This window comes from Dioscorea cayenensis, chromosome 14 (assembly GCF_009730915.1).
Source record: "Dioscorea cayenensis subsp. rotundata cultivar TDr96_F1 chromosome 14, TDr96_F1_v2_PseudoChromosome.rev07_lg8_w22 25.fasta, whole genome shotgun sequence".
Classification (NCBI taxonomy): domain Eukaryota; kingdom Viridiplantae; phylum Streptophyta; class Magnoliopsida; order Dioscoreales; family Dioscoreaceae; genus Dioscorea; species Dioscorea cayenensis.
In genome coordinates this window covers 580,950-592,480 of record NC_052484.1, presented here as the reverse complement: position 1 = coordinate 592,480, position 11,531 = coordinate 580,950, and the positions used below count along the sequence as shown (strand labels likewise).

Here is an 11,531-nt window from a genome sequence, read left to right as displayed (position 1 = left end):
GTGACTAAAAACTTTTCCATTTCTTCTCTTTTCTTCATTATTAATCATGGGACTTCGTTCTTCACGTGCAACTCTTATGAACCTTGGATTAGTAAAAAAATCTAGCAAAGATTGAGATGAATGAATGAAAGAGAACTACTTGGTATTAATTATGAAATGGTTTATCAACTCAATTGGTTTGAAGCTCTAAGCTCTGAAATTAATAGTGATTGCTTCAAGACAAACTCTTAGCTCTAATTGATGGAAATCTCGACAAAAAAAAATTAAGTAATTGAGAGTGGAACTAGTCTTATGCAGATATGATTATTGTTAGTGTTGAACTAGACATTGTCAGAGAACTAAAAATTATGAAAGTCAATGCTCAAACAACATGATTTAGCATGATAATGTTTCTAATTAATGGCTATTTAGACCCGGAAAAGAATAATTCAAAGTTGAATGTCAGAAGTAAAGGCTTCTTTTTTTTTCTTTTTAAATTTATCCACTTTTAATTACCAGATAACAATCTATTTTAATATGATTTCAGTAATACTCAATGGTGATGATTGATGAGTATGATTTTATTTTATTTTATTTTCAATTTGGCTTATCAAGAATTTTACGTTTAGTTCAATAGAGTTTAGCAGAAATACTGAAACTAAACACAGTATTAAATCTTGACAGTAATCAAAGTTCATTTTATTGAGTACTCATGAAAAGTCAAACACTGAGAACATCATACAAGTTAATTAATTTGAGTTCAATGTATTTGCGATATCAATGACGAATCGATACTTGATATCTCCCTTCAAAAGCCTTTCCATGGCTGTATTCACATAACTCATGGGAATAACTTCAATGTCTGCAGTTATACCATGTTCTGCAGCAAAATCAAGCATCTCCTGTGTCTCCTTAATTCCTCCTGTGCAACTCCCCACCACTTGCTTTCTTCCTGCCAAACATAATTAAAACATCGTTAAAATATACTGAACCGTATTGAGTTGAAATAATATAATGGTATCATAGCTATAGGTTGGAAAACTTAATTAGCAAGTCTCATACTGAAACTATGCCGAATTATCATACTGCTTTCGTGCCACCTCCTCACCAATCTCTTCTTATCATGACACACTCTTAATTCACTCCATTCTACTACTATGTTCACAAAGATGTTCCAACTTAAGTAAACGTAATAGAATATGTTTATCATATCTATTTAAGATTTCAAATTAACTTTATTAGTCTTCTTAGTTTTTAATGTTTCACAAGGTCACACATTTGCTCATACAAGTTGTTAAAATTGTCTATGTATCTTTCATTACTGAAACGATGACAAAAAACCGATTCAATTCAATTCAATTAAATTCAAATTGGATTCAATTTACTTACCAGTAAGAAGAGGAAACATTTCAATCTCCAATGGCTTCTCAGGAGCTCCCACCATGACCAGCTTCCCATGCTTCTTCAACAAATCAATCAATGGCATCAATGCATGTGTTGCTGACACTGTATCTATTATTCCATCCATGCTCCCCATTGCATCCTAAAAATTCATCCACATTAACAAAATCAAACAACCAAATCAACACAAATTTACACCAAATATATACACATACCTTCATTTGAAGTTCATCAGTGCTAACAAGAAAAGCATCAGCACCAAGAGAATCAATGGCTTCTTTCTGCTTTCTTGGAGAAGTACTAATCACAGTGACTCTAACACCCAGTGCTTTGGCAAACTTAACAGCCAAATGGCCAAGACCACCAAGACCAACAACACCAATATGCAATCCAGGCTTATCAAGACCATAATATTTAAGAGGACTATAAACGGTAATCCCGGCACAGAACAATGGTGCTGCGCCATCCATTGGCAGCCGGTCGGGAAACCGAAGAACATAATGCTCTTCAACAACTATTTCATCGGAAAATCCACCATATGTTCTAGTGCCATCATGGTATATATAGTTGTATGTTAGGATTGTTTTATCACAGTAATTCTCCAAGTCATTAGTGCATTGATGACAAGTATCACAACCTCCTACCACACAACCAACTCCCACTTTGTCTCCCACTTTGAACTTCTGAACTTCATTTCCAATCTCTGTTACTATCCCCACAATCTCATGCCTATGATTTAAATCATAAATTATGCATGAGATTAAGCTAAATTAATTATTAATTAGAAAAAGGATTAGAGAGAGAGAGACAAACCCAGGAACAAGAGGATATACAGAGAATTTCCATTCATTTCTGCAGAAATGAAGATCAGAATGGCAGATACCACAGTATATGATTTTAATGCAAACATCTTTTGCAGTTGGATTTCTGGATGAACATAAACATGGTAATCAAAATTAATCAGAGAGTAAATGAAATTTACATTGATTGTTATAAATCTATATTTACCTTCTGTAGAAATGAAATGGAGAAAGAACACCAGATGGGTCTCTTGCTGCCCAACCAAATGCCTCCCTGGGGTGCTCTTTTTCTGCAGATATCTCCATTGATTACTGCTTTAGTTTTCCCTTAACTTGTTATCTCTTAACTTGAAGCCACATGTATTTATAGACATGAGTAACAGATAATATAGAAGGATGATAGTAGCTAATCAGTGATGTCAGCTGTTTGGGTTAGTGCAGCCACCATTTATGACCAGATAGAGTTCCTTGTTTGAATAAATTTTTTATGTTTTAAGTTGACATCATTTTTTCAGTAATTTAACTGCTATAATGCAAAAAATTTAGATTAAATAAGAATTGTTGATGTAGAACAGTCAACTAATCATAAAATATACATATATATATATAACTTCTTGGTTATTATGTTATGATTAATGAATGGATCGAATAAGATGCTCATGCATGTTGTTCATGAAATGTGGACAAAAAGCCAGTGAACACTCAATTATAATGCACAATATTAAAAAAATAAAATAAAATAAGAATCTGCATCCAAATAGGATGTTCATGGAATCTGGACAAGAAGTTGGTGAAACTCGTTTAAAATGCAAACTCATGATCTCATTGAAAACATAAGCTTTCTCTAAAAACTTAAAAGTGAAGGATGCCAAATCCAATATGAACTCCAACATCATATTAATTGATCACAAGAAGATAACAAAAGGTTGCAAAAACAGTAGTATTTTTCATATACCTGTCAAATAAATATGAAAATAATATCCTAGTACAAAATGTTAGCCATTCCGAGTGAGTTGCTACTTCAGACTAAAAATACACATCTGTTTCGATTAATTTAAAAAAGAATTGGCTTTTGAACTCACGGCCATTGTCATGACAGCCTCCGGTAATTAATACAACATGCAACTGTGTTATAAAGAAACTTAAAAAAAATTATTCAACAGTCTTTGGTGGAATTGCAGCATTTCAGTGCTTCAAAAAATGTTGTCATGCTTTGGCATCATATGATCTTGATTCACGCTGGCTTTCACAGCCCGGGCAATTATGCAAGCTTTCATGAATATAAATGTCACAGTCGAGGCAGAACAGTTGATTGCATTTCCCACACGAAACATAAAGAACGGAATTGCTTCCTGCATGGATGAGCAAGAAACAACTTTAAAATTGGCAGATAAATTGTGGCAGACGATAGTTCAAGTTATCAATTATAAGATAACTATCAAAACCAGAACAGAAATATAAGGAGCTTGCCATTCTAAAACATTTATACCGTAATAGCAAAATATTATGCAGTTGGTGAGTCCAAAAGCAAGTATGGTTACAGATTATTTGACCATTTTTCTGCGTTCTCCTTGCAGTTTTCAGTGAAGAGCAATAGGTCAAAATTGAACTTGCATAATAATTTCAGAATGAATTGCATCAAAAGTTACAAGAACACTAAAGAAGTATCTCCCCCACAATTTTGCTACACAATAGTTATCCCAATCAACTATACTGGTTTGGGTTGCAGATGCAGTCAGAAATATAAGCATGTTCTGAACAAAAAATACTGGCTCATACTATAGATCTTAAATATATATATATATATATATATATATGTGAACGGGCATGAAACCTACAAAAATAAGTGCTCAAATATGACAAAAAAATCATATATTAAATCAGCTTTGCACAAATTTGATACCGCCAGCCATTTTATACACTTACCCTGGTTCCCAAGGCTTTGCTGGCATCCAAAACAGGCTTGTGGAGTCTTCCGAAGTGTTTTATTTAACGGCATGGAGGTAACCTCATTAAATGGTGTTACTGGGAAAAGGTGATGATAAGACCTAGCTAAATGGGGAGAAGACACAAGAGTCAATCCACAAAGCCGGCATTCAGTTGGTAACTCGCAGACACGCGCTTTACATCTTGGGCAGGTGTAACCACCACCGACCTTGGCTTCCTTATGACAAGAGCAAATGGCTATAACACCATCCGCTCCTCTTTGTGGGAAACCCATCTTGATTAAATTTGCAGCAGCATATTCTGCGATTGCAGCTGGAGGCGGTGCATGCTCCAGTAATAATTCTTTAAAATGAGACTGCCAATATAAAATTATCAAATTGAATATTATTGTGGAACACATTATGACCTCCAACTCCAACAAAAGGAAAAGAAGATTGGGATGTCATCCTCACCTCATCCAGTGCAACTGTATAGGAACCCCCAGTCTCTTCACAAATATATTTGCAAATGTAAATTTCAGCTGAGAGGCCAACTACGGAACACCTTATTTTGTCTTTCTTGCATTTCTCTATTGTCTCCATTATATCCCTAGGATCGCAGGTATTGAGAGAAGAATACAAGATTAAGACCTCACGGTGACCGTATGATGGCACTTGACCCAGATAGTCACAAACAAGCTCCAAAGCATTCTGCAAGGAAGCATCCCCTGAGCATTCCCGCTTAGCCATCAGAGCCTTTATCTGTGAATCCGGAGTACCTCCTAGATCTGTTAGGCGCTGAGCAACACCATCTTTAATGATCACTAGACCAATATGGCTCAATGGGTTCTGATCAAAGAATTCCCTTATAAATGTCTCAGCGCCTTTTAAGACCACAGCCATTCGACTAGGCCGGTAATCTGTCTCAGAAGCTGCCTGCATCAACTAGTAAATCAGTGAAACAGATCTAAGCATTTGTGCTAAAACAATGGGTCACGATTATATTCAGCTTTTCCAATAAAGAACAAACTTTTGGGGGTAAACAACAGAAAGCAAATCATAGAACAAATATCTGTTTCTACTTCGTCAACAAGCAAGTTGACTTTGACAGTCTTAGATATCATCAAAGAATTCCATTTATGAGAAGATAAGTTGATTATATGATGCTGTTATGCACCGATTCATCTTGCATAGCCTTCTTTCAAAGGATTACAACCAAGATACTAAAACATAACTACATTTTCTATATACTATACATGATCATTGCACTTTTAATGCTGTTTTGTGATGAAGAAATGAAAGATGGAAAACAAGTTAAAGGTTCAAAAGGTATAAAATTGCTCCCAAGCCAGAATAAAGATAGAATTAGTCGTTTATACACATTGTTGATTAAAATTGGGAAATTAAACTACTATGTCACACAGATCGTAGATGAATTTAGCTCTGTTATTAGAGAAAGCAAGCTAATTTATGCATACAGTATGACCGGAACTACTTCATGGATCTCTCGAAGCAGCAAGGAAAAACAACCAAAAATCCTTTTTTTTTTTTAACAGAAATCCAACCATGCCCTTCCGTTCTTCATCAAACCGATCTCGATTGAATCAAAACAAAACTCCAATCAAAAAGAAGAAAACACACCCGGGAGAGATCGATGACGAGATAGAGATACCGAATAAGCCCCTTCTGGATCCGAGACGAGGCAGGGGCGGAGGCACGTCGGAGAAGGCGACGACGGTAGTGAGCGTGGAGGATAGAAGCCGTGTCGAGAGGGCGGAGGAGGCCGGATTCATCCTCTTGGAGAGATTCCCAGGACCTCTCATCAGCGTACGCCCTCTCCCACGCCTCCATCATCACCTCCTCATTCTCCTCTTCCTCCTCCTCGTCCTCATCGCCGCCGGCGCCGTCTCGCCGGATCCTCTTCTCGTCGCCATTCTTGGCGGCCATCGAGCACTCGAGAGACAAGCTCTCCAACTTCCTCAGTTGATACTAATCATTCTATACTTTGTCGGAACTCTTATCTCGAGGCAAATGAACAGCTAGATTTAAATCCTGAGACCCCTGATGGAATTAGTAGTCACTTGTTTGTCTTTTTATTTTTTATTTTTTAAATAATTATTTTCAAATATTGAATTAGAGCAAAGAAATTTTTTGTTTGAACTAATTAAATTAATTAATAATTTAATTATTTAAAATTAGAGTTTTATTTTTAAAAATAGTATTAATTTTCTAAATTATTAAATATATTTATTTAATAATTAAATTTTTATGAATTTGTTTGGACACCATGTTGAAATGCTATAACTTAAATCTTTCTATTTTTAGTGGATTTGTTTTGTTCTCTTCAATGTTTGGAATTTCTGTTTCGTTGATATGTTTTTGGTTTTTGGTATTCTCCCATGTTCTTCCTATGTCACTTTTATCTTCCATAACAAAGTTATGGTTTTTTTATTAAAAAATAATAATAATAAATTGTTGTACACTGCCTCAATGGGGTACGCTACAATTTATGTTATTCAAAAGATATATATATATATAATGAATTAAATTTATATTAATTGCAAGGTATTGGATTTAGCAAGAATTCAAACTAAATTCACACATACATTGTTCTATGTTCTAATCACAAGACTTCATTCATTGAGCCAAATTTTCATGATATTGATATTTGACAATGAAGATTTGGCACACACCAAATTTTAGTTTATTTTATTGAACAATAACAACAAAATTAACCACAGGAAGTTGTCGAAACCCAATTTGCTTCGGCTTTTGAGGCTATCTGCGATGATGAGGTTTTGTTTGCAGAATTTGAGATCGGCCTATCATTTCGACCATGGAAGGTGTCTGGTAAGCATGAACTGAGGTTGAGCTCTGTGTTGAGTCACCGCGTGCTGTCGCTCTTTGCCATGAATGTGAACTCAATCCTGACAGCACATAAGCTCGGCCGGATGACTCATATCGTTGTCGATTGGCCATCCTCTCTTGTATTTCCTTCATCTCAGCATCCAAAGCCATGCACATTTGATCACCTGCATTGGCAGCTGCAGATTCCGACACCATCTTTCTGTGATTCTCAAGTATAGACACGGCCTCAGAGAGCGCATTGCGCTCTGCTGCGGCCCGAGCAGCAGCCATGGCCTCTGCAGCAAAAATTCGGTTCCTTTGCCGATCAACATCTAGTGACATTTTTTGTTCCCTGACAGTTTCCGGCCTTTGAAGCAGTACCTCTTGGGTTTTCAAGTGCATTGATTCATTTGACACTGCATCTTGATAGAAGCAACACAATCTCAATAGTGCAGTTGCATCTTCATGATGAACTTCCGGGACATTTACATAAACAAGAAAATCACGCTCCTCATCTGCATACAAGTCTCCGACATTGATTGATCCTCTTCGCTTGTCACTCGCCATCTGACTGGAATAGCTGCCGCATTTCACATCAGTGAGTTGCACTCCAGGGTGCACACAATCCACCACCACATGAAGCTTTTGCACAAGCACACTAAGGAGCCCCCCAATGCATTGCGCAAATGCATCCTGTATAACAGCCTCAGCCTCAATGAACGAAAAGGTACCACCAGTGGTTTCCGAGATAAAGTGCAATGCTGCTGCATCATGATCAGAACCGAAACCAAATGCATGGACAGGAATCTGATTGTTTGTCCTATCCCAAAACACGGGTGGCAAAAGCGATCGGTACTCTGATTGTCTAGGACTAGAAGATCCAGCGATATTATAAATGTCTTGCCCATCAGATAGGAGTATAATGCTGCAAACTGGATTCTTCTCCTTGCGTTCTTCAATTACCTTGACACCTTTCCTGAGGCCATCAGCAATATTAGTCCCCCCAGAGGCCACCAAAGAATTAACAGCTTGAAGGGCTAGCTGTCGGCCAGATTCAGTCATCCGGCGAAGGTTAAAAAGGCGACGACCGGTCACAGAGAATGCAATGACTGATAGCCTGTCAGATGGTCCAAGGTTTTGGATCACAAATCCCATAGCCCTCTTTAGAAGTGCTAGTTTCGACCCAGCCATGCTGCCGCTAATATCAAGAACTGTGACGAGATCAACTGGAGCACGAGTGGTTTTACCAGGGATATGTTCTGTATCAGCACTTGGTGCCTTTAGATGGATCAATACAGCAAAATTCTCTTCGATTGCTGACTTTGGAATGGCCGAGTATTCTAGTTCTGTCTTCATCTCCACTTTGTCAGCACATCCATGTCTAGTTTCTTTGGTGGCGTTAGACTGCAAATTCAGAGGCTCATCATCATCAAAAGAAGCCGGTTCTGAAGATTGATACAAAGGTGCGAGGTTTGCTTTTCTGTGGGAGTAATCACGGTATGGAGGTCTGATGATCATCGTATAATCCTGGTCATGGGGCACATTGACTGGCCTCACTCTGGCTCGACCACGTGAATGATCGGAATTCTGAGAGCCATGGATTGGGACTTCCTTCCATTTTGCTCTGCAAATTGGGCATACATGGTTACCATGTTTCACATTTAATCCAATGCACTTGAAGTGGAAGATATGCGAGCACTCTGCAGTAAAAAGGGCTTGACCCATGTTGATGGTGGTGCGACAAATAGCACAAAAGTTCTGTGAAATCCAAAATTACAATCAAACAGTCAGCAATTGAGACAAAATAATATTTTAGTTACTGATTAGAGTCATTAATAATGGATATTTTAAATTTTTCTTTAGTTTAACTCTTCATACAAAGACATCAAGAAAGCCATATTAATGCTCCAAATAGACTAGCAATAGCCAATGTTCTTGCATCAATCAATGACTTGAGAGATAAATGTAAAATGCCAGTGAGATGATGCAAGTTGACACAAATAATTCATGTGGTTCTACCCATAGAAACTTTAAATAATCTAGACATGTGAACACGACAGAGATATACTCCACCACATTCTACTCACTTGAACCTGAACCAATAAGAGACAAGATACAGTCTAATGTTTTTTTAATATTGTATAATATTGTAGAATCTTCTCATGCTGAAAATTGCTATGGTACGGCTGGGTATGAATGCATACTTCCAATATTTTGGAGAGACTATGAGTTTCATCAAACCAGTCAAAGATTGGAGCTCAAAAAAAAACAAAAAAATTGTCAATACGACATCTACTGCAATCATGCAAATGAACCAAAAAATCTGACATTCTAGTGACATGATGAGTTGCATCAGGACAATCAAATAAACAAGCACAAAAAAATTCAGAAGAATTGAGGGAACCCATTATCATGTGGTTGTCATTCCTAATGGTGACGATCAATCCAAATAAACAATGCATAGGTTGACTTCATCTCAGAGATAACTGAGAATCCAAAATTGTCTGCTTAGAAATATAAACTCCAATAATTCATATTCCTCCAACATCATGCCATGTAATTGCACATTAATACTTGAATAGTGTGACATTAAAAATAAATTAACATTTCAGAATACATCAGGGAATAAAGGTAGGGAGTAGTTTAAAGAAAAAAAAAAAGTTTCTTGTCATTTTTATGCTTTGTTTTCAAAGAAATGCAATCAGCAAGCAAGGAAAAAAGGATAAACAAGACTTGTCAAATTCTAGAAAAACAACAACAACAACAACAACAACAACAACAACAACAAACATCACACTAACATGACACTATGCCTTACTTGCCGATCCCCGTGACACAATAATAGAACCACCAAGAAACATAAACATGAATTTGCTAAAACTTAGACAAGAAAAAAAGAAAAAGAAAAAGAATATCATCAACTCACAAGAGTGAGATAAACAAAAATGAGGTGAAAATAGCTAACATACACGAAGAGAAAATTAAAAAAAGGATAAGAAATAAGAGATTTCTTTAGAAAAAAGCAAATCTTTGAAAGTCTTACACCCATACGTGGAAAGATTTTGTCTAAAAATTTTGAAAGAAAGAAATAAAAAACAGAAAAAAAAAAAATAGAGAAAACAAACAGAAACAACATTCCTGAAATTCGCACCAATGATCAAGGGAAAAAAACAGCAAACCTTTGAAGATCAACTGCCACATCTGAGGAAAAAACATATTTTTTCTGAAAATCAGAAAGAGAAAACCAAAATGAAAATTTGAGAAACCATCATCTCAAAGAGATGCACAAAAACAAACTTAAATATATACAAAAACATCCACTCGTGAGAATCCCACCAAAGATCAACAGAATACAAATCTAAAACACACACGAACGCACACACACATAGAATTAAACAAAAAAAAAACAACAAATTGATATTTTTTTAAAAAAACAACAACAACAACAACAACAACAACAACCTCCGTGGTATCCTTCTTCTCAGAATTAGCCGACAGGCCGGAGACCTTCTCCACCTGCTTACCAGGCGAAAGGCCTACTATCCATCTCAGACTCCGGCACGTAGGCGCAGAGATTGACACTCAGCGCCTTCATCGCCTTCTTCCACATCCTCAACACTCAATCTAGGGCTCCTCTCTTCGGAATGCAAAGAAATTGGGGATTTTCAGAGGAAAATGGGAAGTAAATCGGGATTAATCGGGTTGCAAATTCAGACAGAGAGGTTCATAGGGGGAATCCTACAGCCAACCAAGCTTCAAGCTCGTAGTTCCTCTCTTCTTCCTCGATTTCGTCGAGCCGCCATTAGAGATCGAAACAAAGCTCTGGTTTTTTTTTTTATTTTTCTTCTTTTGATTCTGGGAAAGAGGGAGAGAAGATAACATGTTTATATATATGAATTGTAGTGACTTTTTTCATGACGGAAATACCCTTATGACTTTAACTTATTAACCAAACTACCATTCGTGCTTAATTAGTGGAAGTTTTTTTTCAGTGACATGCATTCACTCACAAGAGAAATGATCACATAACTGATTCCGTGATAGTTACTATAAAATTGAGATGTGGTTCGATATCACCTGTTAGATTGCTTCGATTTACTAATCTATTCCTATATTATATAATAAAAAATAATAAAATTTATATACATATAGTTAAGAATGAGCCACGTCTTAATCCCGTGGTAATTATCAAAGAACCGAATCCATCATATCAAAATTCTACCCCGAAAATGTGAACATCCAACCTATATCCTCACTTAGGGACACGGAGCTCAAATAATAAGCTCGAACTCACATTAGAGACCCGTTATCACCACTTTACTGTTGAAAATTTTTTAAAAAATCAAAATAATAAAAATTTTCTATGTCGATCTTAGCTAAATGAGGCTGTGTTGCTGAGTTATGAGTTTTTTGGGTTAGTGGAAGTTTCATCAACAACCCTTTAAAATAAGGTTAAATTGGTTTCTAGAATATAGAGAATGTGTAGGGATTAATATGATAAAATACTACTAAAACTACAAGTCTACAAAGCGTAAATGTCCACTAACAAATGGCCACGTGTCAAATTTGGTCAACAAAG

The 11,531-nt window shown here is 36.4% G+C and overlaps 3 protein-coding genes across 3 annotated transcripts; all 3 read right to left on the bottom strand.

Annotated features, from left to right (window-relative positions):
- Positions 1–652: 652 nt before the first annotated feature.
- On the bottom strand, positions 653–2,513 carry LOC120275366 (probable mannitol dehydrogenase). Its single transcript, XM_039281909.1, has 5 exons — positions 2,389–2,513; positions 2,194–2,307; positions 1,596–2,109; positions 1,369–1,522; positions 653–931 (listed from the first exon to the last, which is right to left on the bottom strand). Exons 1-5 carry the CDS (start codon positions 2,484–2,486, stop codon positions 729–731), a joined length of 1,083 nt encoding a protein of 360 aa, XP_039137843.1. The 5' UTR covers positions 2,487–2,513; the 3' UTR covers positions 653–728.
- Positions 2,514–3,106: 593 nt separating this feature from the next.
- LOC120275455 (general transcription factor IIH subunit 2) lies at positions 3,107–6,092 on the bottom strand. The gene is made up of 4 exons (XM_039282030.1): positions 5,747–6,092; positions 4,580–5,041; positions 4,107–4,482; positions 3,107–3,532 (listed from the first exon to the last, which is right to left on the bottom strand). Exons 1-4 carry the CDS (start codon positions 6,050–6,052, stop codon positions 3,387–3,389), a joined length of 1,290 nt encoding a protein of 429 aa, XP_039137964.1. The 5' UTR covers positions 6,053–6,092; the 3' UTR covers positions 3,107–3,386.
- Positions 6,093–6,679: 587 nt separating this feature from the next.
- LOC120275454 (E3 ubiquitin-protein ligase WAV3-like) lies at positions 6,680–10,790 on the bottom strand. Its single transcript, XM_039282029.1, has 2 exons — positions 10,415–10,790; positions 6,680–8,710 (listed from the first exon to the last, which is right to left on the bottom strand). The coding sequence occupies exon 2, from the start codon at positions 8,675–8,677 to the stop codon at positions 6,884–6,886; it is 1,794 nt and encodes a 597-aa protein (XP_039137963.1). The 5' UTR covers positions 8,678–8,710; positions 10,415–10,790; the 3' UTR covers positions 6,680–6,883.
- Positions 10,791–11,531: the final 741 nt, after the last annotated feature.

Bases quoted from the DNA above. Each gene is read 5' to 3' on its own strand.
- LOC120275454 (XM_039282029.1), bottom strand. From the start codon at position 8,677: ATGGGTCAAGCCCTTTTTACTGCAGAGTGCTCGCATATCTTCCACTTC.
- LOC120275366 (XM_039281909.1), bottom strand. From the start codon at position 2,486: ATGGAGATATCTGCAGAAAAAGAGCACCCCAGGGAGGCATTTGGTTGG. The intron at 2,308-2,388 runs GTAAATATAGAT...ATGTTCATCCAG, and splicing joins CCATTTCATTTCTACAGAAG to AAATCCAACTGCAAAAGATG. The intron at 2,110-2,193 runs GTTTGTCTCTCT...TTTAAATCATAG, and splicing joins GTATATCCTCTTGTTCCTGG to GCATGAGATTGTGGGGATAG.
- LOC120275455 (XM_039282030.1), bottom strand. From the start codon at position 6,052: ATGGCCGCCAAGAATGGCGACGAGAAGAGGATCCGGCGAGACGGCGCC. The intron at 5,042-5,746 runs GTGTGTTTTCTT...TAGTTGATGCAG, and splicing joins TCGTCATCGATCTCTCCCGG to GCAGCTTCTGAGACAGATTA. The intron at 3,533-4,106 runs GTAAGTGTATAA...TCATCCATGCAG, and splicing joins GCAAAGCCTTGGGAACCAGG to GAAGCAATTCCGTTCTTTAT.